Source organism: Xenopus tropicalis, chromosome 1 (assembly GCF_000004195.4).
Source record: "Xenopus tropicalis strain Nigerian chromosome 1, UCB_Xtro_10.0, whole genome shotgun sequence".
NCBI lineage: Eukaryota > Metazoa > Chordata > Amphibia > Anura > Pipidae > Xenopus > Xenopus tropicalis.
The window spans coordinates 17,918,763-17,944,001 of NC_030677.2; the positions used below are offsets into that span (position 1 = coordinate 17,918,763).

Here is a 25,239-nt window from a genome sequence, read left to right on the forward strand (position 1 = left end):
TACCCCTTATTGGGGGCAGAACAGCCCTATTGGGTTTATTTAATGGTTAAATGATTCCCTTTTCTCTGTAATAATAAAACAGTACCTGTACTTGATCCCAACTAAGATATAATTACCCCTTATTGGGGGCAGAACAGCCTTATTGGGGTTTATTTCATGGTTAAATGATTCCCTTTTCTCTGTAATAATAAAACAGTACCTGTACTTGATCCCAACTAAGATATAATTACCCCTTATTGGGGGCAGAACAGCCCTATTGGGTTTATTTAATGGTTAAATGATTCCCTTTTCTCTGTAATAATAAAACAGTACCTGTACTTGATCCCAACTAAGATATAATTACCCCTTATTGGGGGCAGAACAGCCTTATTGGGGTTTATTTCATGGTTAAATGATTCCCTTTTCTCTGTAATAATAAAACAGTACCTGTACTTGATCCCAACTAAGATATAATTACCCCTTATTGGGGGCAGAACAGCCCTATTGGGTTTATTTCATGGTTAAATGATTCCCTTTTCTCTGTAATAATAAAACAGTACCTGTACTTGATCCCAACTAAGATATAATTACCCCTTATTGGGGCAGAACAGCCCTATTGGGTTTATTTCATGGTTAAATTATTCTTTAGTAGACTTAAGGTATGGAGATCCAAATTACAGAAAGACCCCTTATCCGGAATACCCTTGGTCCCTTGCATTCTGGATAAAGGGTCCTCTACCTGTAGTTATACGTTTCCTTATTTAGCTCAAGAAATACCGGTAACAAAAAACCATGACCCGCAATATGAAGGTCAAACTTGATATTTTGGGAGAATCTTTGATTAAGGAAATGTAAAACCTCATATGAAATTGTTGAGGGAAGAGGCATGGGTTACGTTCTCGGCAGAGCAGCTTCTCTGGACTTTCCTTTTCTCAGGAACTTTATTTCCTGGTGCTGAGTTGACTTGGGCACTTTCCATAATATTTGCCATCCTTTGGGCAAGTAGCAAGGGCACCTAAGGCCCCCCTCAGGGAGGTGACTCCAGCTGGAGTTATACAAAGCTGAACTAGGCAGGCAGAAAGGGAAGGTGCCTAGCACCCAGCACCCAGCACCCCTAGTTCAGGGGATAGTTTGCCACTAAATATAAGAAGATGAATGAGAGTAAAAGATCACCAGTGAAATCAAATGAGAACCAATGGCCATCAAACCTTTTAGCAGTGCCTCCTCCCACCCACAAATGGAACATTCTGGTGCTGTCGATGGAACAAAGCGCCCTCTGGTGTCATTAGAGTGTTATTACATTTACTAACCAGGACTTGTGATTAAATATTTTTATATGAGACACGGCTAGGCCCCTATCTGCGGGATCATTGGGTTATATTTGTAGCCAATACTTATTCATGTGTGTTGATTCGAGTACTCACCTTCCCAATACTGACAAAAAGGAATCAATTGCATTGCAAGGTACATATTAGAAACTCCTAGATTATGGCTACGTGTCTGGGGAAACACTCATTGGCCAAAGGGACTTTGGAAGCAGGGAGATTTTTCAATAAATTCACTTAGGTAATTTAAAAGGGGGTTCACCTTTAACTTTCCTATTACCTGAAATTGGGCAGGGGCGGCAAAAAGCCATTCTTAGCAACTTAAAGAGCTGAAATTCCGATTTTTAAATCAGTGCACTAGTGATGCGCCCCCTGCTGGCCCCCCAGTCCGACCCTGAATAAAGCTGCCTGCAACCTCCCCCAATGCCAAATTTATAAACAGAAATTATCTACAAAATATTGGTCTCTCTAACTGTGAGCCCCGTGACCCTATGGCTGCCATAGATTGAAAATAAACTGTACTATATCAGATACATGGAATTAGTAAGGTAGCACTGTATTGTATTGTATTGCCTGTAGTCAATAGTGCTTCTATCAATCTATCTACTGTCAGATAGATAGATAGATAGATAGATAGATAGATAGATAGATGATAGATAGATAGATAGATAATAGATAGATAGATAGATAGATAGATAGATAGATAGATAGATAGATAGACAGTAGATTGAGAGACAGACAGTAGATAGATAAAGATGATAGATAGACAGACAGTAGATAGACAGACAGACAGTAGATAGATAGATAGATAGACAATCTACTGTCTGTCTGTCTGTCTGTCTATCTACTGTCTGTCTATCTACTGTCTATCTATCTATCATCTTTATCTATCTACTGTCTGTCTCTCAATCTACTGTCTATCTATCAATCTATTATCTATCTATCTATCTATCTACTTTCTGTCTGTCTGTCTGTCTATCTACTGTCTATCTATCAATCTATTATCTATCTGTCTATCTATCTACTGTCTGTCTGTCTATCTATCTATCCATTTAGTTCAGTGGTTGGTGCAGCAGATAAATACAAATATGGAGTTCTTCTATGGATACATCCAGCCTGACAAATGGTACAACTGCCCTGTGCTCTGTAACAGCCATTTAAGGACAACATTGTCTAGGGCTTTACTTTCCCTTTAAACAAAGTCCCTCCCACATCACATGTCAGGGTTACAGGGAATTCTGCAGTTTGTATTTGGTAAATGAGCCTTTCTGCGTCTGGCTTAGATGGCTTCTGTATTATTGGCTTAGATACACCCAGCATGGCGGCACTAACATCTGTGGGGTCTGCAGCCGCCCCCTAAATTAGTCAGGCAGAATATCCCCTAAATATGTATTTCATTTCCAAGAATAAAAACCCCCATTCCGTAGCTATGGAGCCGAGCTGGACTCTGCACCCCTGACCATGTGGGACCCCTAATCCACAGGCATAAGCACAGCACCCACCCCTTCATGTAATTAAATGCAAGTTTGCCCAGGAGCAGTAACCCATAGCAACCAATAAGGTGTTTGCTTTAAACAGGTGACCAGTAAATGCTGCCTGCTGATTGGTTGGTACGGGTTACTGCACCTTGGAAAACCACATGTCTTTTATTACATACCCCATTAGAGTTCTGGGGGGGCAGTGATTGTGCACGTGGGGCCTGGGGTATAAACCATATCTTTTCTGGCTAACGGGCCCACTCAGTGCCCCCCTGAACTGGGGCTGATTTGGGGGAGAGATACTCGGCATTACTGTAGCAAGTAGAGGAGAATGCTGGGGAGTGAGACATTAATGGAACAAGGGAATAAAGCTGCTCACACAGCGGTGCATTACTTGGGTTAGTTTAGTGCCAAGAGAGACTCACAGAGATTTAACCTCATTGGTCTGTGGCACTGTCAGGGTTTGGTGGCCAATACTGAGCTGGGGTTACTGGGGTAGCGCCACCTACAGCTGTGCCTGGGGAGTCTTTCTCCCATCATCCCCCACCTTTACCCATCATCCCCCACCTTTACCCATCATCCCCACCTTAACCCATCATCCCCACCTTTACCCATCATCCCCCACCTTTACCCATCATCCCCACCTTTACCCACCATCACCCACCTTTACCCATCATCCCCACCTTTTCCCATCATCCCCCACCTTTACCCACCATCACCCACCTTTACCCATCATCCCCACCTTTACCCATCATCCCCACCTTTACCCACCATCACCCACGTTTACCCATCATCCCCACCTTTACCCATCATCCCCACCTTTACCCACCATCCCCCACCTTTACCCACCATCGCCACCTTTACCCATCATCCCCACCTTTACTCATCATCCCCCACCTTTACCCATCATTCCCCACCTTTTCCCATCATCCCCCACCTTTACCCACCATCCCCCACCTTTACCCACCATCCCCCACCTTTTCCCATCATCCCCCACCTTTACCCACCATCCCCCACCTTTACCCACCATCCCCCACCTTTTCCCATCATCCCCCACCTTTACCCATCATCCCCCACCTTTTCCCATCATCGAGGGAAAGAGGGGAGGGGAGAGGAGTTGCAGCTTCGTGCCACTAATTCAGACGCAGTATTGGGTGGCTCTGCATGTCGGGCAGTTGCCTGTATAACCGCCATCTTGGCGTATGTATGTGACATATGTATGTATGGGCACCTTCTGTTTGGGGCAATAAAGTACAAGAGAGGAGCCCCCCCCCCCCCCCCCTCTGTTGACACCAGGTTTCCTGGTCAGTATTTTACTGCCCGCTATTACAAATTTAGCCACAATGTCGCTGCCAGTAACTGTGTAATAACTTGTTTATAGTTGTGCTTCCCTGCGTGTGTGCTACTATACATTAGCGTGTGTGCGGCCATTTTGTGTGTCTTGGTGAGTGAGCCCAATACATTGGCCCATAGTCATTAGCTCCGCCTTTGCTACACTGCACTCACTAGGGCTACTTTCCCTCAGATATTCTTATAGGGTGCTGGGAAGTTTAGGGGAACCTATATTGTATTGTTAAAGGGAAACTCCACCCAAACACAACTTGAGCTTTTCAAAAAGTAAAAGTAAATTCAAGCAACCTTGCAATTTCTATTAATATATGTAATAATCTGGTTTGGAACAGTTCCCTAAGCCCCGCCCCCTGTTCCCCTGCTGATCTGGCTGACTACTTTGTGACTCAAATAAAATGTAACAGTAGTCGCCTGTCCTCAGCCTGCCTTCAGCCTGCATCCTCCCAATCCCACAATTCCCTGCTGCACACGTGATGTCAATAAGGAAAGGAACATCACGGTGCAATGCATTGTGGGTTATGTAGTTCCTGCATGCTGCCTGTAAGCTATTGAGAAGTTATTACAATTTGTAAGATCAATGTTTTAGTCCCTCCTCCCCTGCCAGGATTTTAAATGATGCAGAAAGAGAAGAACTGTTTTGCAGCTGGATTTCAGCATATAAAATGGTATTTATTCATTCTTTTCGAAGGAACAGATTACAGTGATAGGGATATTGGGGGTTTCTGTGTTGTGGGGGGCTCTTTAATGAATTGGTTTGGATGCCGGAGTTCTCAGATACACGTATAATATTTTCGTATGTTTAGAGAATCCAAGACATAGGATATTGCACGCACAGCAGTCAGTGCAAGTGAATGAGCCCTGGCCTTTGCGCTCATTCCTTCCTCCTCAGGAGGTCAGGGCTCATGGTGTACCCAGCATTTACCTGCACTGCCTGCTACTGCCTGCTGATGGGATGTGCACCATTACTATTTCTGTGGCTGTTCTGCTGCTGTGTACTCCCCCCTAGTGGCAGAATAAGTATTACAGTTCTACATTACAGATAAACATAAATAAAACTGCGAAGTGCACCTTAAATATTGACAAATATTCAAATCTTTTTCTATTGTTCTTCTTTAATTAAATGCAATTTTCATTTCTGCAGATGTAAAGTAACGTAATGTAATTTCTATTGCGTCTCAAGCAGCAGCCAATACCTGAACCTGTACTGTGTGTGTGTGCGGCCGGCGGAAGCACTGAAGGAAACGCACAACAGCCGTGGAGTAAAAACAGCCTTTAATAAATGTACAGGGTCGCGCTGTTTCCATTCCATAGAAAAATACAGTCATTCTTACACATTTACAGACTCTCACCCATGGCCCTACGGTCAGGTTCAGCACAGTTACTACCTGATACAGAGCTCAGCTGGCTGCTACCTCACTAAGGCTATCTTGCCCAGAAATTCACCTCAACAAACCCGGAATATGACAATACGATATTTTATCTCATACAGGAAATTCATAGTGTTCTGTAATGCTTCAAGTGCATTGAGACAGAGATAAAGGAAACGATAGCAGCGTTGCTCTGCTGCACTTAAAGTGGAAACTTGGCACCGGTGGGGGGGGGGGGGGCATTGCCTGCAGCCGGAGGTTCCTGGGCAACTGCCATTAGCGTTGGTTCCCCAACACAAAATATGTAACATTGTTTTCTGCTAAATAAAGCATAGAGAAAACAGAGCAGGCGCAAACTTTCCCTCAGGGGTTTACTCTGAGCCAATTCAGATCCAAACAAAGGAAAAATCATAAATATTGTTTTGGAAAAGGGAAGACTAACCTGTTGCTGAACTGTACCTCCCAGCATTCTCGGATAGACAAAAGGTGTGTAGTTCTCTTCCGGTTCTAAACAGGCTGCTATACTACAACTTGGCTGTCAGAGAATGCTGGGAGTTGTGGCTGAAGATAACAGATGGGGATTTGCCTGGTTTATAAAGTGCTGCTGGGGCTTAAAGTAGCAAAGAGGAGCACAGTGCAAAAACATGCCATACCCAATAGGAATAGCAGATGGGCCCAGGGACATTGGTTGTAAAGCAGAGAGAGATCAATATGGTTGGAGGAAAGGTTAGGCCACAGCTGTATAGAGATATATATATATATAAACCAAAATATTTTCACAAAAGAAAGTTTACATTTCAAAAACCAGGGAAGTCTCCTAGAATAAGAATATGTACAGTACGTCCTTAACTCCTGAGGGCTGCCAGCCGGGACTGCATGGCCTCCAGGTCCTCCTCCTCCTCTTCATCGGATGCAGCCATGGCCCCCGTAATCTCAGGCTCCGGTAAGGCATCTGTGACTTTGCTGGGAGCTTTCCCCAAGGCCCCTGAAAATGACAGTGATGTTTACTGGCCCAGCAGCTGCCACATTATAACTAAATTACAATTCAACTAACAGAGTGGATAAGTAGCTAAAGGGCCAAACCATCAGATCTGCCCAATATAGCCCAGCATCATGGACAAAGATCCACTCGTTTGGCAGCCTCGCATCCACTGGAATGCTGCAAGATTAAAGGAAAACTATACCCACTGAATGAATACTTAACCAACAATAATATAAACTATGTTAAGTGGCCTATTAAAGAATCTCCCCAAACTGGAATATATATATCAGTAAATATTGCCCATTACATCCTTTCCCTTGAGCCGCCATTTAGTGATGGGCTGTGTGCCCCCTCAGAGATCAGCTGACAGGAAATAATGCAGCTCTAACTGTAACAGGAAGTAGTGTGGGAGTAAAAGGCAGAACTCTGCCCATTCATTGGCTGATGGGGCCTAGCATGTATGTGTGCCTTGACTTGTTTGTGTGCACTGTGAATCCTAGGAAATACAGATACAATAAAAGCCTAAGCCTTTCTTACCTGCCGTGATTTCAAACAAGATCCTATCGATTTCCATCTCTGCCTGTTCCTCCATCTCATCCTGGTCTTCCATGCCTTCAAATGTGTCCTCCAGCATTTCTTCTATTATACCTGCCTGAGGAAACAGATCACAGCATGTAACTAATGGTTCCCCACTCACCTCAATGATTATCATCAAGTTTCCCTAGCAACCAGGTAGTGGTTTAAACGAGAGACTGTAGTAGTAAAGGGCCTGCATAGAAAGATAAGTAATAAAAAGTAGGAATAACAATAACATTGTAGCCTCACAGAGAAAAGAGTTTTAAGCTGCTGACCCCCATTTGAAAGCTGGAAAGTGGCAGAGGAAGGGGGCAAATCCTTTCAAAACTATAAAAAAAAAAAAAAAAAAAATACATAATGAAAACCAAATGTGAGTTAAAAGATGTGGCTCTGTGTACAAAACATTTGTGTAGACGTAAAGCCGGATAGAGGTGCGCCGTTATCAAACTACTATGTAACTATAAAGCTTGACACTATGTGCCCCCTTCCAGCTGTCGCACAGTATAAAGGGCGAAGACACACGGGGTGACTAGTCGCTGTGGCTTTTTGAAATGTGGTGAAAACTAATCTGTGCAGTGAAAATGCACAATCGATTAGTCACAGCAACGTCGATTATACTCCATGAGAGAAAAGTCACCGCGATTAGTCGCCATGACTGGCTTAATTAAAAGTCGCAGCAACTGATCACCCCGTGTGTCTTCGTCCAAAGGCATCACAAGGAGAGAGAAAGACAGAGAGACACCCACTGCCAGAGACTCTCCCATCACATCCCAGACTTCCCCTCTATAGAAGAAGAGAGAAAACTCTGCATCAGACTGTCATAGACTGCAAGAGACAGGATTTTCCCCTGTCACCATATACTGACCCCATATCCCCACCCCCTTAAACCCCCCCTATTCCCATATACTGACCCCCTAACCCCACCCATTACACCCTTTACCTGCTTTGGCAATGCTAAATGTATTTGGTCCTGCCAATAAAGTTCATTCAATTTGATTTGACAGAGAAAGAGACAGAGAGAGACAGAGACAGAGAGAGCTGCCTACGTTCTACTATAGCCATATGTCAGGAGATTCATTTATGTACAGACATTCGCTGTGGGTCCCCAAACTGTCTCACCTTCATCATTTCTTTGGACAGGTCTCTCATGGTAGCCTGGATCTCGGGTATTTTCACTAGGTTTTGCATGGCCTTCATGACTTCTGTGCTCTTCTGCAATGACCCAGAGACTCTAAGAACAGCTAAAATACACACGGAGAAAGAATGACTTATATTATGAATAGTTTTTTAATTGTTCCTAGCTTTCAAATGGGGGTCACTGACCCCGGCAGTTAAAAATGATTGCTCTGCGAGGCTACCAATTTATTACTTGTGTTACTTTTTTATTCCTTATATTTCTATTCAGGCCCTCTTCCATTCATATACCTGTATCTCATTCAAACCACTGCCTGGTTGTTAAGGCTAAATTTCATAAGTCAAAATCAATTGCAATGTCTGTCGTATTAAAAGTTAATTAAAAAGTGAAAAACCCCTTTAAAGGAACTGTAATAGTAATATAAAAAGCTGGGGGGGGGGGGTCAATTTCCTCTTTACAGAAGGTTTTATTGATTTGAACCCAACACAGTAAAGCAAATGGCAATGTCAGAAAGACTGGCTCTGTGACAACTTGGGGCCAGTGTGGCCTTACCCAGTTGGTTCTTCATGCTCATTAGCACGGAGTTCATGTGAGCCTTGGATGCATACAGCTTGTTGACGGCTTTCTTTGAATGCACCACCTCTTTGGCTAATATCACACAGGCCTCCCTGTTGCCTTTTTTTGCCGATTCTTTGATTGACCGCTTGACTTTCTCCTGTTCCCTCTGTATATCTGCAGCAAACACAGGTATGAGAAACAATGACTCCTAGGCAAAGCTACAGTCTGTAACTCCGTATGGCTGCCACTTTGTACTCACACTCACACTCATTACCTGCCAGGAGTCAGTAGCCTGAATGTAAAAAATGATTAACTAAACAATATCACTTATCTTTAGTTATGGCAAGTCATTTGTACTGACGTAGGTGTGATACAGCAGCTCTGCCAATCCCATCTCATCTTGTGACTGAGCTATTCATGCTGGGCTATAGATTTATACATACTATATACACATATGGGGGTGCAATGAGGCTGTGACCACAAAATTCACACAAACAGCAACAAAAGCCCCTCTGCACTCACCCATTACCAATATATATAGGGCATTAAGCCATTCTGTGCATTAAGCTACCAACGATGTCCTCCCCTTCAAGCAAAACAGGGATTGTTTGTCCATATTTTATTGCAATATACTCCCAAGCTGCCCTACTACGTCAGTCCCTTTCCCTCCGTTCTGGCCAGCCCTACACTCACTCACCCCCGGTCTGGCCAGCCCTACACTCACTCACCCCCGGTCTGGCCAGTCCTACACTCACTCACCCCCGGTCTGGCCAGTCCTACACTCACTCACCCCTGGTCTGGCCAGTCCTACACTCACTCACCCCCGGTCTGGCCAGTCCTACACTCACTCACCCCCGGTCTGGCCAGTCCTACACTCACTCACCCCCGGTCTGGCCAGTCCTACACTCACCCCCGGTCTGGCCAGTCCTACACTCACTCATCCCCGGTCTGGCCAGTCCTACACTCACCCCCGGTCTGGCCTGTCCTACACTCACTCACCCCTGGTCTGGACAGTCCTACCAAATAATTTCGAATTTTTAAAAATGACTTCTTTTGTAGTTGATCCCAACTAAGATATAATTACCCCTTATTGGGGGCAGAACAGCCCTATTGGGTTTATTTAATGGTTAAATAATTCCCTTTTCTCTGTAATAATAAAACAGTACCTGTACTTGATCCCAACTAAGATATAATTACCCCTTATTGGGGCAGAACAGCCCTATTGGGTTTATTTAATGGTTAAATGATTCCCTTTTCTCTGTAATAATAAAACAGTACCTGTACTTGATCCCAACTAAGATATAATTACCCCTTATTGGGGGCAGAACAGCCCTATTGGGTTTATTTAATGGTTAAATGATTCCCTTTTCTCTGTAATAATAAAACAGTACCTGTACTTGATCCCAACTAAGATATAATTGCCCCTTATTGGGGGCAGAACAGCCCTATTGGGTTTATTTAATGGTTAAATGATTCCCTTTTCTCTGTAATAATAAAACAGTACCTGTACTTGATCCCAACTAAGATATAATTACCCCTTATTGGGGGCAGAACAGCCCTATTGGGTTTATTTAATGGTTAAATGATTCCCTTTTCTCTGTAATAATAAAACAGTACCTGTACTTGATCCCAACTAAGATATAATTACCCCTTATTGGGGCAGAACAGCCCTATTGGGTTTATTTAATGGTTAAATGATTCCCTTTTCTCTGTAATAATAAAACAGTACCTGTACTTGATCCCAACTAAGATATAATTACCCCTTATTGGGGGCAGAACAGCCCTATTGGGTTTATTTAATGGTTAAATGATTCCCTTTTCTCTGTAATAATAAAACAGTACCTGTACTTGATCCCAACTAAGATATAATTGCCCCTTATTGGGGGCAGAACAGCCCTATTGGGTTTATTTAATGGTTAAATGATTCCCTTTTCTCTGTAATAATAAAACAGTACCTGTACTTGATCCCAACTAAGATATAATTACCCCTTATTGGGGGCAGAACAGCCCTATTGGGTTTATTTAATGGTTAAATTATTCCCTTTTCTCTGTAATAATAAAACAGTACCTGTACTTGATCCCAACTAAGATATAATTACCCCTTATTGGGGGCAGAACGGCCCTATTGGGTTTATTTAATGGTTAAATGATTCCCTTTTCTCTGTAATAATAAAACAGTACCTGTACTTGATCCCAACTAAGATATAATTGCCCCTTATTGGGGGCAGAACAGCCCTATTGGGTTTATTTAATGGTTAACTGATTCCCCTTTCTCTGTAATAATAAAACAGTACCTGTACTTGATCCCAACTAAGATATAATTACCCCTTATTGGGGGCAGAACAGTCCTATTGGGTTTAATTAATGTTTTGTTGATTCTTTAGTAGACGTAAAGATCCAAATTACTGAAAGACCCCTTATCCAGAGCAGGTTTCAAGCATTCTAGATACCAGGTCCCATACCTGTATAAGATATATACACTTTCAAAGTCCACTTGCAATAGAATAAAACATACGTTCCATTGTACTGAACTCACCTCTTATTTGTCTGTCAATCACTCGCATTTCTTTCCGGATTTTGAGTGACCATTCATTGACCTAACAATGGATAGAAATAAAAGCTTATAATATACATTATCTATAACGCCTGCATGGATATTGGCACGGCCACTAATACCGTAATGTGAGGCAATCCTAGAAAGATATTAGAACAGCAAATTTGGATTCAGTTCAGTATTCAGCCAAATCTTTTGCCAAGGATTCGGGGAGGGGTTCAGCTGAACCCAAAAATAGTGGATTCGGTGCATCCCTAGTTGAAGGGAAGGGATATTCATTTTGTAGCTGTTTCATAGCTGAGAACCTGTGCGACTAAAGAATTGCTTCTAGGGCTAACGCAATGGAGAAATAGAGGGGGGAGGAAATCAAAGGGTTAAAGTCACATGACAGCAGCTCCTGTCGCCAGTGTGAAGAGCGCCATAGGAAACAATGCAGCCTAAAATACAGGTGGCAGTGCCCAGGGCTCTACTACAAAGAGAGCAGGGCAGTATGGGTCTTTTAGTGGTTTAGGCCAGCTGCCCAACCTGCAGGAGAACTTGTGCTACATTGATTCTGGAGTCAGAACCAGAGAAAGGGATAAACAAACTGCTCCCAGCACCAACTGCTTTCCCAAATAACTTTAAAGCCGTTGCGAATTTTTAGTTGCTGTATACGGGACAAGTAGCTTTGAATGACACAGGACAAAGCAGTGTTTGGGTGGAGTTCCCCTTTAATCACTGGGCTATGGCCCGGAGGCACCTGTATGTATGGGCACTGGGCCCACTCCCATATCTCCCAGCACTCTAACAACGGAGCTTCCCGGCCACTCACCAGGTCCTTGGGCGGCCTCTCCTGCGTCTTGCCGAACAGCCCCATTATCCACTCAGTGACAACAACCTAAACAGCTTCCCTGAAACTTCCCCACCACTTCCTGTGCCAGGACTTCCTTAACTTCCGCCAGCCCGTTGACGTCACAGAAACCCAGAGCGTCTTTGCGAGAGAGTCGCTTCCGCCCATACTTTAAATACAATGTTTACTTCCTGAAACAGAGTTTGTTCACGGTTCTTCATTCTCTTTTTCCTTTTTTTTTTAACTGATGTAAGAAAATGAGCAGGATCTAGTAGGTTTATAGCCAGCAATACTCAGATTCCTACTCCTTAGATTCCTACTACTTAGATACGCATAGCAACGCTGAGGCAACTAATGTTGGAATAGCTCATACAGCCGTGTGGAGAGGGGGAAAGCTGATACAATCCGGAAGTACTTAGAGACTAATGATCTCCTACTGTAAAATTAAAGGAAAACTTAAACCATGGAGTAGTTCTGTGACCATATGAAAGCGTGAGGCGACCCTTCCCTGCTGCCACCTCACCTGTACTTTACTGCTTGGCCAGTAAATATTAAACTTGATGCCAGCCCTCTTACAACACTGGAGCCCAAATATATCACCTCCGGTATAGAAACAGTACTAAAGGCGGCCATAGATGGGCCGATTGTAGCTGCCGATATCGGTCCATTAAGCTCCCCATACACGTTAAGATTCGATTGTTTGGCGATATCAGGGAGCATGTAGGCTAATTCGATCGTTTGGCCCCAGGCCAAATTATATTGGCGGCAATGGGGTAGTCGGTTTGGGGACCGCATCAACGAGCCAATCCAGTCCCTGATCCGACTGAATCTTTTAACCTGGCCAATCAATATCTGGGAGATTTAAGGCTAGATATCGGTTGGGCAGGCCCCTCATTTCTGCCCCTACACGGGCCGATAAGCTGTCGAATTGGTCCAAGGGACTGATATCGGCAGCTACAATCGGCCCGTGTATGGGAACTTTTAGACCGATTCGGCAGCTTATCGGCCCGTGTAGGGGCACTAACAACAGGCCTGCCCGACTAACATCTGGCCTGAAATTGGTCAGGTATTGATCAGGCAAGTTAAAAGATTTAGTCAGATCAGGGATTGCATTGGCTCCTTGATGCGGTCCCCAAACCGTCTGCCCCCATTGCCGCCGTTATAATAGTTTTTTAGTCCCAGGGCCAAACAACCGAATTAGCCTAAATTCACCTGATATCACCCACCCGTAGGTGGGGATATCGGGAGAAGATCCACTCGCTTGGCAAGGTTGAGATCTTAACGTGTATGGCCACCTTAACAGATCCCCAGACAGGCAAATTGATCTCCAGGGTATATAGAGTTTTATTAGCCTCCATACCACCACCCTTTACCACTGCGCACCATAAATGTCTATAAATACTTTCAAATATGACTAGGGAACAGTGGGATGAGACTCTAGGTACTGTACAGTGACCTGATATAGACTAATACAGCTACAAGTTCATCTACCAATTATACATAACTCCCCTCAGACTCCAAAGGATGGGTCGTAATGCTGAGGCAAAATGCTCTAGATGTCAGAATATAGGGACCTCCTTCCTGCACCTAGCATGGGGCTGCCCACCAATCCAATGTTTCTGGTCCAAGGTAATTAAATACATGGCTGACAATTTGGGGTTCCCCAATGTATGTATGCTAGAAGTTTGTCTGTTGGTTCAGATAGAAGAATTGGTGCCACTTGATCGCTGGTCAGGACCCTACTATACTATGCAAAGAAAGCGGTAATACTAAACTGGATGAGAAATAACGCTCCCTCAGTCAAACTATGGCTGACCCTTATCAATTCAACCCAAACCACTGGAAATGTGACCCTAGTACAAAATACAAACTACGGCATTCATTACAAATTTTTATTACTATTCAAAACCACTGTATGTAAACTTGATATGTGATACTACAGGTATAGGACCCATTATCCAGAATGCTCGGGACCAAGGGTATTCCGGATAAGGGGTCTTTCCGTAATTTGGATCTCAATACCTTAAGTCTACTAAAAAATCAATAAAACATTAATTAAACCCAATAGGTTTGTTTTGCATCCAATAAGGATTAATTATATCTTAGTTGGAATCAATTACAAGGTTCTGTTTTATTTCTACATAGAAAAAGGAAATCAGTTTTAAAATTCGGAATTATTTGATTAAAATGGAGTCTATGGGAGACGGGCATTCCGTAATTCGGAGCTTTCTGGATAACGGGTTTCCGGATAAGGGGTCCGATACCTGTACTACTATGTACTTCCGTTGTTTTCCCCCCTCTTCTTTCCCCGTTTCCTCCCATTTTTGTTTTTCTTCCTCAGTTATATTAAAACAATAAAAATACTTTAAAAAAAAAATTAAAAAAATGAAACTTGATGCTAGTTGTTATTAATGTGGAACAAACATATGAGGCCAATATCTTTTCACAGGAAAGGTGGCGAAATCAGTGTATGGGGGGGGGGGGGGGAACATACATTGGGTTGGTATTTTACTGGCCTGTACAGTAAAAATAATTCTAGATGTCTATGATATTAATAGGGAACATGAATAAAAATATGGAAAATCCAGTATTTTTGTTCAGAAAAGTTTGCAACCCTAGACTCAGCTTAGCTGACTATTGGAGACACAATGAATGTTTAAAAGGGTAAACAAACCCAATAACAACCACTGTTCCTCTTCAGTTACAGTCCGTTTGTCCATTAAGCAGAAGATGAACCAGAGGTGTCTGTAAATCACTGTTCAAGTTTTTTAATTGGCTTTTTTAATATTGCGCTGTGTGATAGACCTGGACTGGGATACAAAATAGTCCCTGGCCAAGTACCCAGAGGCAATCCAAAAACAATAATAAGGGGATGATCACAAGTTATTATATGTACAAATATCTCTTACCCACAGTTACGGTGGGTCCAGGTGCTCATGCCCCAGACCTTTCAGCATAGGGAGCCATCATGGGAAAATCAAGATTGAAACAGGCAGGCACTCCGGATTTTTTCAAAAAGTAGAAAGAAGCAGCCAAAAAAATGAATAGTTTACATTAAAAAAATATAAATTTTATTTGATCCATATGTGAAAACAGGAAGCCTTACACGTTTCGTACCATGGCGTACTTAATCAAGTACCCAGAGGCCCAAACAGCCCCCCCTGCCCAATAAATAGTAAGTGTCTATGGCATCTTACAGCCAGGGTCTGACTGGACCCGGCAGCCCAGACCCGACACTTGCCGGCGCTCCCCCTCCTGACCTCCCCTCCTCTGACGCATCAAATTTACATGCTTGGGGGAGGACGTCGGGTGGGGGTCCTGAGAGGGGGGGTTAGGGTGGCCCCTGTGGGGGGGTGGGGTTAGGGGATGCGCCTGGCTGAGGGCACCTGGGACAGGAGCCCCGGTGGGCCCTTCACCCCCCAGTCCAACCCTGCTTACAGCAGCCCCTCTGGCAATTGCCTGACCCACAGATTGCCAGTCCGGGCCTGCTGTGTGAATGTCTTGAAGCCGTGTGCAAGCACTGTGTAAGGTGGGTGGATCCAGGCAGCTCCTGACTATGACATCTTATACTAGACATTTTATGCAGTTTTAGCTGACATGCAAAGCACTCTGGTAGCCCAGGCCATAACAATAGAGCCAGCAAGTCCAAAGGTTTAGGCCGGTAGCAGCCCTAACTAATGTTATGGTGAGGGATTTTGCTGTGGGGCAGTTACAGTTACTGCACATAGTATTCACTATTAGTAAGTTACATAAATAGCAATACCAAAGCACCTGAAATATACCTACTGTGATGCCCGGCACAGGACAGTGAGGGAATGCACTGCACTTATGATATAGTTTATATAAAATGGAGTGATGTCTGAGGTATTTGCCGGAATCCAAAAAGGATGTGTTTAGTACATTGCTAAACAAGATGTTTTCTAATTCTCCCCATTTTGTTGTTCTACTCTTTCACATTTTATTCCATCTTCATTTCTTGCCTCTCCCTAAAAAGCTAAATTGTTCAAAAACCATAAAAAATAAAAACAAAATGCAAATAGTCTTGAAATATGAAATGTCTACAAACTATTCCCCCAAACAAAGTAGGTCCCTTTAAAAATATATTGCATAAAGCAGATTATATGTAAAACCCTGCTTCATCTAAATAAACCATTTTCATAAAAATATACTTTTTTAGTAGTATGTGCCATTGGGTAATCCTAAATGGGAAACTGCCATCGTAAGTACTAAGGGCCGCCTCCTGGGATCATAGTAGTTATGCACGGGTCGAGAAATACTTGACTGCACCCGACCCTAACCCACCCGCTCCCAACCCGACCCTAACCCACCCGCTCCCAACCCGACCCGGCTTCTCCTCTTTATTTATAGACCCGCACCTGCCCTGCAATGACATCACAAAAGGGGTGGGGCGTGATGGGTGCGCGTCTATAAAGTGCCAAGCTGGAACTGCAAAGCCGGCAGCGTTAGGTCTCAGGCGGGGAGGGTGAGTGTAAGCGATCAACCCAAACCCGCCCGCGACCCGCAGGTGATGTGCTGAGGTCGGCTCAAACCCGCCTGACCCACGGGTCCCGGACTGGCCCTCACATCACTAGATCATAGGATTCACAGTGCACACAAACAAGCCAAGGCACTCACACATGCTAGGTCACACCAGCCAATGAATGGACAAAGTTCTGCCTTTTACTCCCACATCACTTCCTGTCAGCTGATCTCTGAGGGAACACACAGCCCATGACTAAATGGCGGCTCTAGGGCAAGGATGTAAAAGGGCAATATTTACTGATATATATATTCCAGTTTGGGGAGATTCTTTAATAGGCCACTTAATATGATATAAACAATCTGTTGGGTTAAGTATTCATTCTGAGGGTATAGTTTTCCTTTAAAGCAAAGGATGGGCTGTGTAGTTGGGTTTGTGCCTCTGTCGGATAACTGTAAATGTTACAATCCACACTACATGAAATAACGACTCTACGGCAGTAAATTATACAGCAGATCTTTTCTTTTTTTTATTTGATTCCATTTCACAATGCAAAAAACTCGTGGATTGGTAGAAAGAAACAAAAGTCAAAGACCCCCAACACGAGGGGGCAGGTCGAGACGTTACCTAAACGCAGTACTGGTGGTAAGTGCCAATTTCTAAGTGTCGTTTGTTAAAAAATAAACTGTAGTAAAAAGTCTGTCAAAAATCTAAATTCCGTTTACATCAAATCGCTTTAAATTAAAAATGATTTCACACAAATCTGCAGGTAGAAAGGCAATAAGGATATCTCAACCAATGGTTTGTAGGCACTGCTGCCACAAGGTTAATGAGGAACACCGGGGATTCATTCAGGTTAAAGGGGTGGTTCACCTTCTAGAGCGGCTAATTCTAAGCAACTTTTCAATTGGTCTTCATTATTTATTTATTGATTTTTTAGTTATTTGCCTTCCTCTTCTGACCCTTTCCGTCTTTCATATGGGGGTCACTGACCCTGGCAGCCAGAAACTATTGCTCTGTGAGGCTACAGTTTTCTTTTCTAATCAGTCCCTCTCCTATTTATATACCAGTCTCTCGGCCAAACCCTTTTCTGGTTGCTAAGGTAAGTTGCACCCTAGCAACCAAATAGCTGCAGAAATTCCAAACTGGAGGGTTTCTAAACTGAAAAATAACTACAAATAATATCAAATGAAGACCAATTGCAAATTGTCTTGGAATATTACTCTCTACATCATACTAAAAGCTAACTCATAGGTGAACATCCCCTCTGAAGGTTAATGAGGTTTCTCGTTACTGGGATGGGGGGTTATGGCTTGTACAGAGTGATGCATTCAGTTAGAAAATAGAGATTGGGGGTAGATGTTCAGTGTTCTATCCTTTGTCGGATGGAAATGTGAAGGTGTCCGTGTATAGTTGCCCCTCGTTGCTATGATGGCATTAGAACTGTAGCAATCAGAATACCATTAAAGGAACAGCTCAGTGTAAAAATGAAACTGGGTAAAATAGACCAACTAACTGAGCAGTTATGTCCCTTGTGCTCCACCCTAAAGTCACTGACTAACAGCTTATAGAGCTGAAAGCAGGAAGTAGTGTTCTGGTTATTATGTTAGACATCTGCTCACTCCAGCCTTTATAGATTACATTTTTGCCTTTACCCAGTTTCATTTTTACACTAAACTGTTCCCTTTAATGCACTGCCGCCGCCTCCCATAATGAAGCAGAGGAAAAACAGGTACTGTGCTGTACTGTACTATAGGCAGAGTATACCTCATGCCCCTCTATGGGAAGCGGCGCAGCATATAAAGCACAGGGTAAGCCTCAAATAGACACAGGTATTTGTATATAAGGGAGCCCTGTGGGACCCCAGTTGCTATTAAGCTATGTGCATAGAGTCTGTCGGCGATGCTGCATATATCTGTTTGGAAGTAACATTTAGTGGGACACGGGTACAATTGTGACAAACAGCCAAGTGGGACAAGATGAAACACCCACCCAAGCCCATATTATACACTGCTTAGAATGGAGTCTGAGCAGCTGATAATAGGGGGAAATAGTGCATTCTCTTGATTCTGTTCCTGCGCCACTGTCAGTGATGGATGCCTTACTCTGGGGCAGTGCAACCTCAATGTCACAATAGCATTCGTTTCATTTGACTGCACTTTTATAATGCGCCCCCCACCTTTTTTTGTTATAAAAATGTCTCTGGGGAAGGTAGGTGTGGGAATGTAATGAGGGAGAAAGGGTTTGCAGATAAGGGTAATATTGGCCTGACTGCCCAACCTTTGGTGCATGTGTGGGACACCCCAGAAGGCTGCAATCATAGTGCAACAGTCAGACTGACTGTGTCCTCAGGGCTGTTATTGCCCTCATGGGGTGAGAAACTCTTGTGGGAGGGGGGAATTATCCTCCCAAATGCAGTCCTACAGAGCAAACCTTCCCCTCTGGTGTAGGAGAGCTCAGCCACAATCTCAGTCATGGGTTGGGGGGAAGTAGGGGTGTTCAAGCTCTGCACCTCAGGTGGCACAATGCTCCGAAATTACCCCGGTTGTGCCAAGGAGGCATGGGTAGATTTGGAAATGAAAGGGACACGGTTGCGAATGTGCAAAACCTTCCAGGGATATTATCATAACACAATATTACAGAAACAGCCCAAGGGAAAATATTTAACCTTTGGATTCCGCCCTAGAAACACACACACGGGAAAGAAAATACATATTCAGACAAGTCCTTCTTTAGTATAATGTCCATTTAGCATGTATAACAATCCAGTTAACTTGAGCTCGTCTATTTTGGAGCAAAACTCTGCTTCGTTTCCAGGATTGCCGCCATTTTATATACAAACGATTTGCGGCCGTCCCAATACAAATGTGCTCTTCCTATCAGAGCAGGCCTCTTTCATTAGATTGTGCCAAAGGCAGGTGTGATAGGTTACAGGCCGACACTTTTATACTCAATTTTAAACAGGGCATTGTGTGACAATATCTGCATTAAAGGGCAACTAAATCCTTAAGTTGACATTACAGCACATTATCATACTGGTGTGCAGGGCTGCTGTACACTTTCACATGTACGGAATGTCTTTCTATAAGATCGGGCCCCCTGATCTTCTCAGACCCTGTTCTGGTCAGTCCCAGGTCCCCATTAACTAGCGACTAATACATGGGGGGCAGTTGAAGAGTGTTTTTTTTCCATTACAAGGTTTGCACATTTAGGAGAGGTCCCCTTAGAACATTTAAAAAACTGGGCTACCAAGTAGTATTTATATGAATTCCTTCATTCAGCCAAATGGCACCCACGTACCTTCCCACTCAGAATACTGTAAGGCGTACAGTATATATAGCAGGTGTGACAAAATAATGTCACTTGCAGTTTTTTTTTTGTAATTTGAAATAGATTATTATTAAAAGTAACCAATCTGAAAAATATACACTCGAGTAGCAATAGACTCTGTGGAAACCAAAAAAATATGTTTCTGTTTACATAGACACGTAACACACAAGGCAACAATATGGATTCCCAACACAGACGTAATGTGAATATGCCCGACTTTACTAAGACGCCGATTTGATGACGTTTCCGAGATACGGAAACAGCTACAGCCAATGAAAGCGCACAGGCGGTCACATACGGTGCTAGGAAGGGGGGTGACTGGTAGAAGACTGAGGACGTGCAAAATGTTTCTTTTTATAGGATGCCCAGCGACAAACGGGGCAGCAGTGTCTCCCTCCGGCCAGCCACATCACAATGCAATTTTGGTGAAATACATGACCGCAGGGCAAACCCATCAGCAAAGAGCCATTTTCAAAATTCTCTAAGCAAACAACGCATTCTGTACAGTGCAACATGTTCCCAGGCCACGAGGCCCAGTTAGGCTCCATGTCGTTCTTAGTGCATTTGGATCCATATGGCGACCTGGTTTTCCTTTCAGTTGGGCTGCATTTCTGTGTTCTACAGGGACACGAGCATCCCTGGCCGGGGCAATCTAATGCTGGCTCTGCTTGGTGGGACGCGGCAGGAATATCCTGTTCAGAAAAGTGTTTACCGCTATTGTTTTCCAATTCCGAGTCGCAGTCGCTCTCCTGGGATCCTTCTAAGGATTCTTCATCCGAATGAGCACACTGACACTGAAACTGCCATGTTGGTAAATTTTTAATGTAATCTGTGGGGATTAGAGGATGAAGCCATAAATCAGGAAACGCTAACCTCTCAAGAAACAGGTCTGGGTCTTCATCCCAGTCGGAGTCCATGGGAAAATGGTTGAGAGAAGCAATCGGGTGAAACAGGTAGCTGGTGTACCAGTCCCAAAGGCTGGACAACCACTCCAGATTGTTGGCATTCACTTCGTCGGCATTGCCGTTACGTCGCCTTTTCTTCTCAAAGTAATCGATGAGCAGTCCATGGCCGAGGTAAGTGCCAAGAAACAGCGCAGGGTGCGAGGAGTAGAACATCCAATCTGCCCGCACCCACGAGGCCAGGGTGGTTGTGTTCGAGTAGCGAAGGAGCTTTAAACTATACTCATAGAAACTGTCAAGGTAAGGAAGTTGCAGGAATCCCAGCACAGGTAACCAAGAGATGATCAGCAGAGAGTTGTACGTCCCTAAAGTGCTTATTAGGACAACAAATCGTTTGATGGTGGCTCCTTGGGTGATAAACAAGTCCATCCACGCCATGAGATTGACCAATACTAAGCTTAGCACAAACAAGTCATTCACTTCCGGTTGAAGGGACCGTAAAAACGCATCCATGGCGCGCAGGGATATGTATTCCCCCGTGTTATTCCCATACTTGTAAATTCCCTCCGGTGTTTTAAGAACATAAGAAGGGGTCCTGAAGATGCCAATTTCCTCCATGCAACTTGTGTTATCCCAGTCGCCAACATTAACAAATATGAACTCTACTCTCCCTGTAAACTTAACGCTGAGTGCAGAGAAAAAAGCTGGAGGCTGGTCAAGGTTAGCGAAAAGGTACAACTTGACCCCGTATTGGTCGCTCTTGTTCCATTCATCTTTCAGGTGCTCAGAACTGTAAATGGTTTTAATCCGTGATGCAGCGTGTGCCGTTATCCACTTAAATATGTGCTCGGTTTCTATCTTGCGCCCACTGTACTCCTTCAGCATCACTTTGCCTTTAGACGTGTTGGTCTGGGGCACGGATATGATGAGGGTTGATCTCATCCACCCTCTCTTTCTGCAGTACCTGGGGGCAAAGAAACACAGCAAATTAGAGGGATGAGAACACATTGGCTTCCGATATACAAGACCCACAGCCTTTGGCTTCCGATATACAAGACCCACAGCCTTTGGCTTCCGATATACAAGACCCACAGCCTTTGGCTTCCGATATACAAGACCCACAGCCTTTGGCTTCTGCTATATTGTGCAAGATATAAGTTTCCATGAGTTTGAGCTGATTGTTTGGCAATCAACCCCTTAGGGCGAAGACACACAGAGAGCTACTTGTCACAGCTACTAAATGGCAGAAAATAGCCTGCCATAGATAATACTGAGAGTTGCCTCTGCTAAAACACACCTAGAGACAGTTATCAGTAAATGATTCGCATTGTCTATTTTAGTAGCTGTGACAAGTAGCTGCTACTAGTAGCTCTAAGTGTCTTCACCCATAGGGCTCATTAACAAACCTCAGGGGCAGGTACCACATGCCTGCAGTCAATGCTATTAGTGAAGGGATATTTACACATACCCTACACAGTGTGCAAAGTGCAAATACTGCCTTTTTTTTTTTTTTTGCACTTTGCCCACTACTTGGGTCACTGAAACTGAGACCTCTTTTGTAAAAGGTCCTGCCATCACCAGAAGGGGACAATGGCAAACACTAGAGGGCACCAAAGAACATCAGTTCCAGTAACACATTGCACTTTTGGTGGCACATCTGTCGGAGTAACCAGTGCAGGGAGCAGAGTAACGTGCTCTGTAAGGGGCCCTGTAAGTCACACTGCCCTGAGCTGGCACTGCCGCCTTTCTCCCGCAGCTGCTTTATCTAGTGCCCAAACAATAGCTCACTACTGAAAGGCCTACTCCATCAACAAAATTATATGTATTTTCAAATAAAAACTTTTGACACATTTTAAAAAGTTCACACTTACTAACTGTAAAAAATACTTTTAGTAGAGAGTAGCTTCTCCAGCAGAATCCTGCATTGAAATCTGTTTTTGAAAAACACAAACAGATTTTTTATATGTAATTTTGAAATCTGATGGGGCTAGCCATATTATTAATTTCCCAGGGTGCCACAGCCATGTGCTGATAAACTTCAGTCACACTTTACTGCTGCGCTGCAAGTTGGAGTGATATCCCCCCCCCCCAGCAGCCGATCAGCAGAACAATGGGAAGGGAGCAAGATAGCAGCTCCCAGTAGGTATCAGAATAGCACTCAATAGTAAGAAATCCAAGTCCGGCTTGGGACTCCTCCAGTTACATGGGAGTAGGAGAAACAATAGGTTAGCTGAAAGCAGTTCTAATGTGTAGCGCTGGCTCCTTCTGAAAGCTCAGACTCAGGCACACTTTACTGCTGCGCTGCAAGTTGGAGTGATATCCCCCCCTTCCTCCCAGCAGCCGATCAGCAGAACAATGGGAAGGGAGCAAGATAGCAGCTCCCAGTAGGTATCAGAATAGCACTCAATAGTAAGAAATCCAAGTCCAGCGTGGGACTCCTCCAGTTACATGGGAGTAGGAGAAACAATAGGTTAGCTGAAAGCAGTTCTAATGTGTAGCGCTGGCTGAAAGCTCAGACTCAGGCACAATGCACTGAGATGGCACCTACACACCAATATTACAGCTACAAATACATTTGTTGGTTCAAGAATAAAATGTTAAATGGCAGAGGGAATTATTTGCTGTGTAACAGTGTCATTTAGAAATAAAAAGTACCCCATAAAATCATGGCAGTATCCCTAAATGAACATGCAGCTGCCTCTAGGATAAAACCCTCAGCCATACCTGCAGGCACAATTACTGGTGCCAGGTAACCTCTTACTGAACTGCATACAAAATTAAACCATAGAAAGTCAGGGGTGAGCATAGAAGAGTCAAGTCTATTCTCATTGGCCCAAGCACTAATCATTTTATAGTGAGTTCTGTTTCAGACTGAGAACGTGCCTTTGTGCTGCCAGAACTCTGGTCTTACCCACCGTGGATCACTGGAGCAGTTAAAGGTCCCGGTGCGAATGCCGAATTTGGTTACTTTTTTCACCATCTTTTCCCAGTGGGTCCTACTTACAAGGGGACTTCTGTCATTTGCAATGACCTGTGAGAGGAAACACATTATTTCATTATATTAGCTTTATATTTAATTCATAAACAGATATAAGTGATGGGAACTCCGGCTTCTGAACCAAAATTCCCCACGCAACACAGAAACCCCTGATATCCCTATCCCTGTAATCTGTTCCTTCAAAATGTATGAATAAATACTATTTTTATATGCTGAAATCCAGCTGCAAAACAGCTCTTTCTGCATTATTTGAAATCCTGGCAGGGGAGGAGGGACTAAAACATTGATGTTGACAAATTGTAACAACTTCTCCACAGCTTACAGCAGGGGTCCCCAACCTTTCTTACTCGTGAGCCACAGTCAAATGTAAAAAGACTTGGAGAGCAACACAAGCATCATAAAAGTTCATGGAGGTGCCAAATAAGGGCTGTGATTGGCTATTAGGGGCCTCTATGCACCCTATCAGCTTACAGGGGCTTTATTTGGTAGGGAATCTTGTTTTTATTCAACCAAAACTTGCCCCCAAGTCAGGAATTCAAAAATAACTCCCTGGTTTGGGGGCACTGAGAGCAACACCCAAGGGGTTGGGGAGCAACATGTTGCCCCTGAGTCACTGGTTGGGGATCAATGGCTTACAGACAGCATGCAGGAACTACATAACCCACAATGCATTGCATTGTGATGTTCCTTTCCTTATTGATATCACATCTGCAGGGAATTGTGGGATTGGGAGGAGGCAGGCTGAGGGCTGGCGACTGCTGTTACATTTTATTTAAGTCACAAAGTAGTCAGTCACATCAGCAGGGGAACAGGGGGCGGGGCTTAGGGAACTGTTCCAAACAAAATTATTAAAAATCATGAAAAGGCAGCATATTTTTTAATTGATGTACAGGTATAGGACCTATTATCCAGAATGCTCAGGACCAAGGGAATTCCAGATAAGGGGTCTTTAATAATAAACAGCCCTATTGGGTTTATTTAATGGTTAAATGATTCCCTTGTCTCTGTAATAATAAAACAGTACCTGTACTTGATCCCAACTAAGATTGTTTTGCATCCAATAAGGATTATATATATCTTAGTTGGGATCAAGTACAGGTACTGTTTTATTATTACAGAGAAAAGGGAATCATTTAACCATTAAATAAACCCAATAGGGCTGTTCTGCCCCCAATAAGGGGTAATTATATCTTAGTTGGGATCAAGTACAGGTACTGTTTTATTATTACAGAGAAAAGGGAATTATTTAACCATGAAATAAACCCAATAGGGCTGTTCTGCCCCAATAAGGGGTAATTATATCTTAGTTGGGATCAAGTACAGGTACTGTTTTATTATTACAGAGAAACGGGAATCATTTAACCATTAAATAAACCCAATAGGGCTGTTCTGCCCC

General features: G+C 43.6%; 1 protein-coding gene across 5 annotated transcripts in view; it reads right to left on the minus strand.

The window, feature by feature from the left end:
- Positions 1-5,387: 5,387 nt before the first annotated feature.
- The window catches only part of chmp3 (charged multivesicular body protein 3), a 30,225-nt gene continuing 10,373 nt past the window's right edge, over positions 5,388-25,239 (minus strand). For 2 of the 5 annotated variants that reach the window (XM_002937273.5, XM_004911276.4), the window contains 2 exons: positions 23,761-23,876; positions 19,641-21,809 (listed from right to left, as the gene is read on the minus strand). In XM_002937273.5, the coding sequence (XP_002937319.1) occupies positions 20,246-21,809; positions 23,761-23,876 (1,680 nt within the window). In that variant the 3' untranslated portion in view covers positions 19,641-20,245. 5 annotated transcript variants of the gene reach the window in all.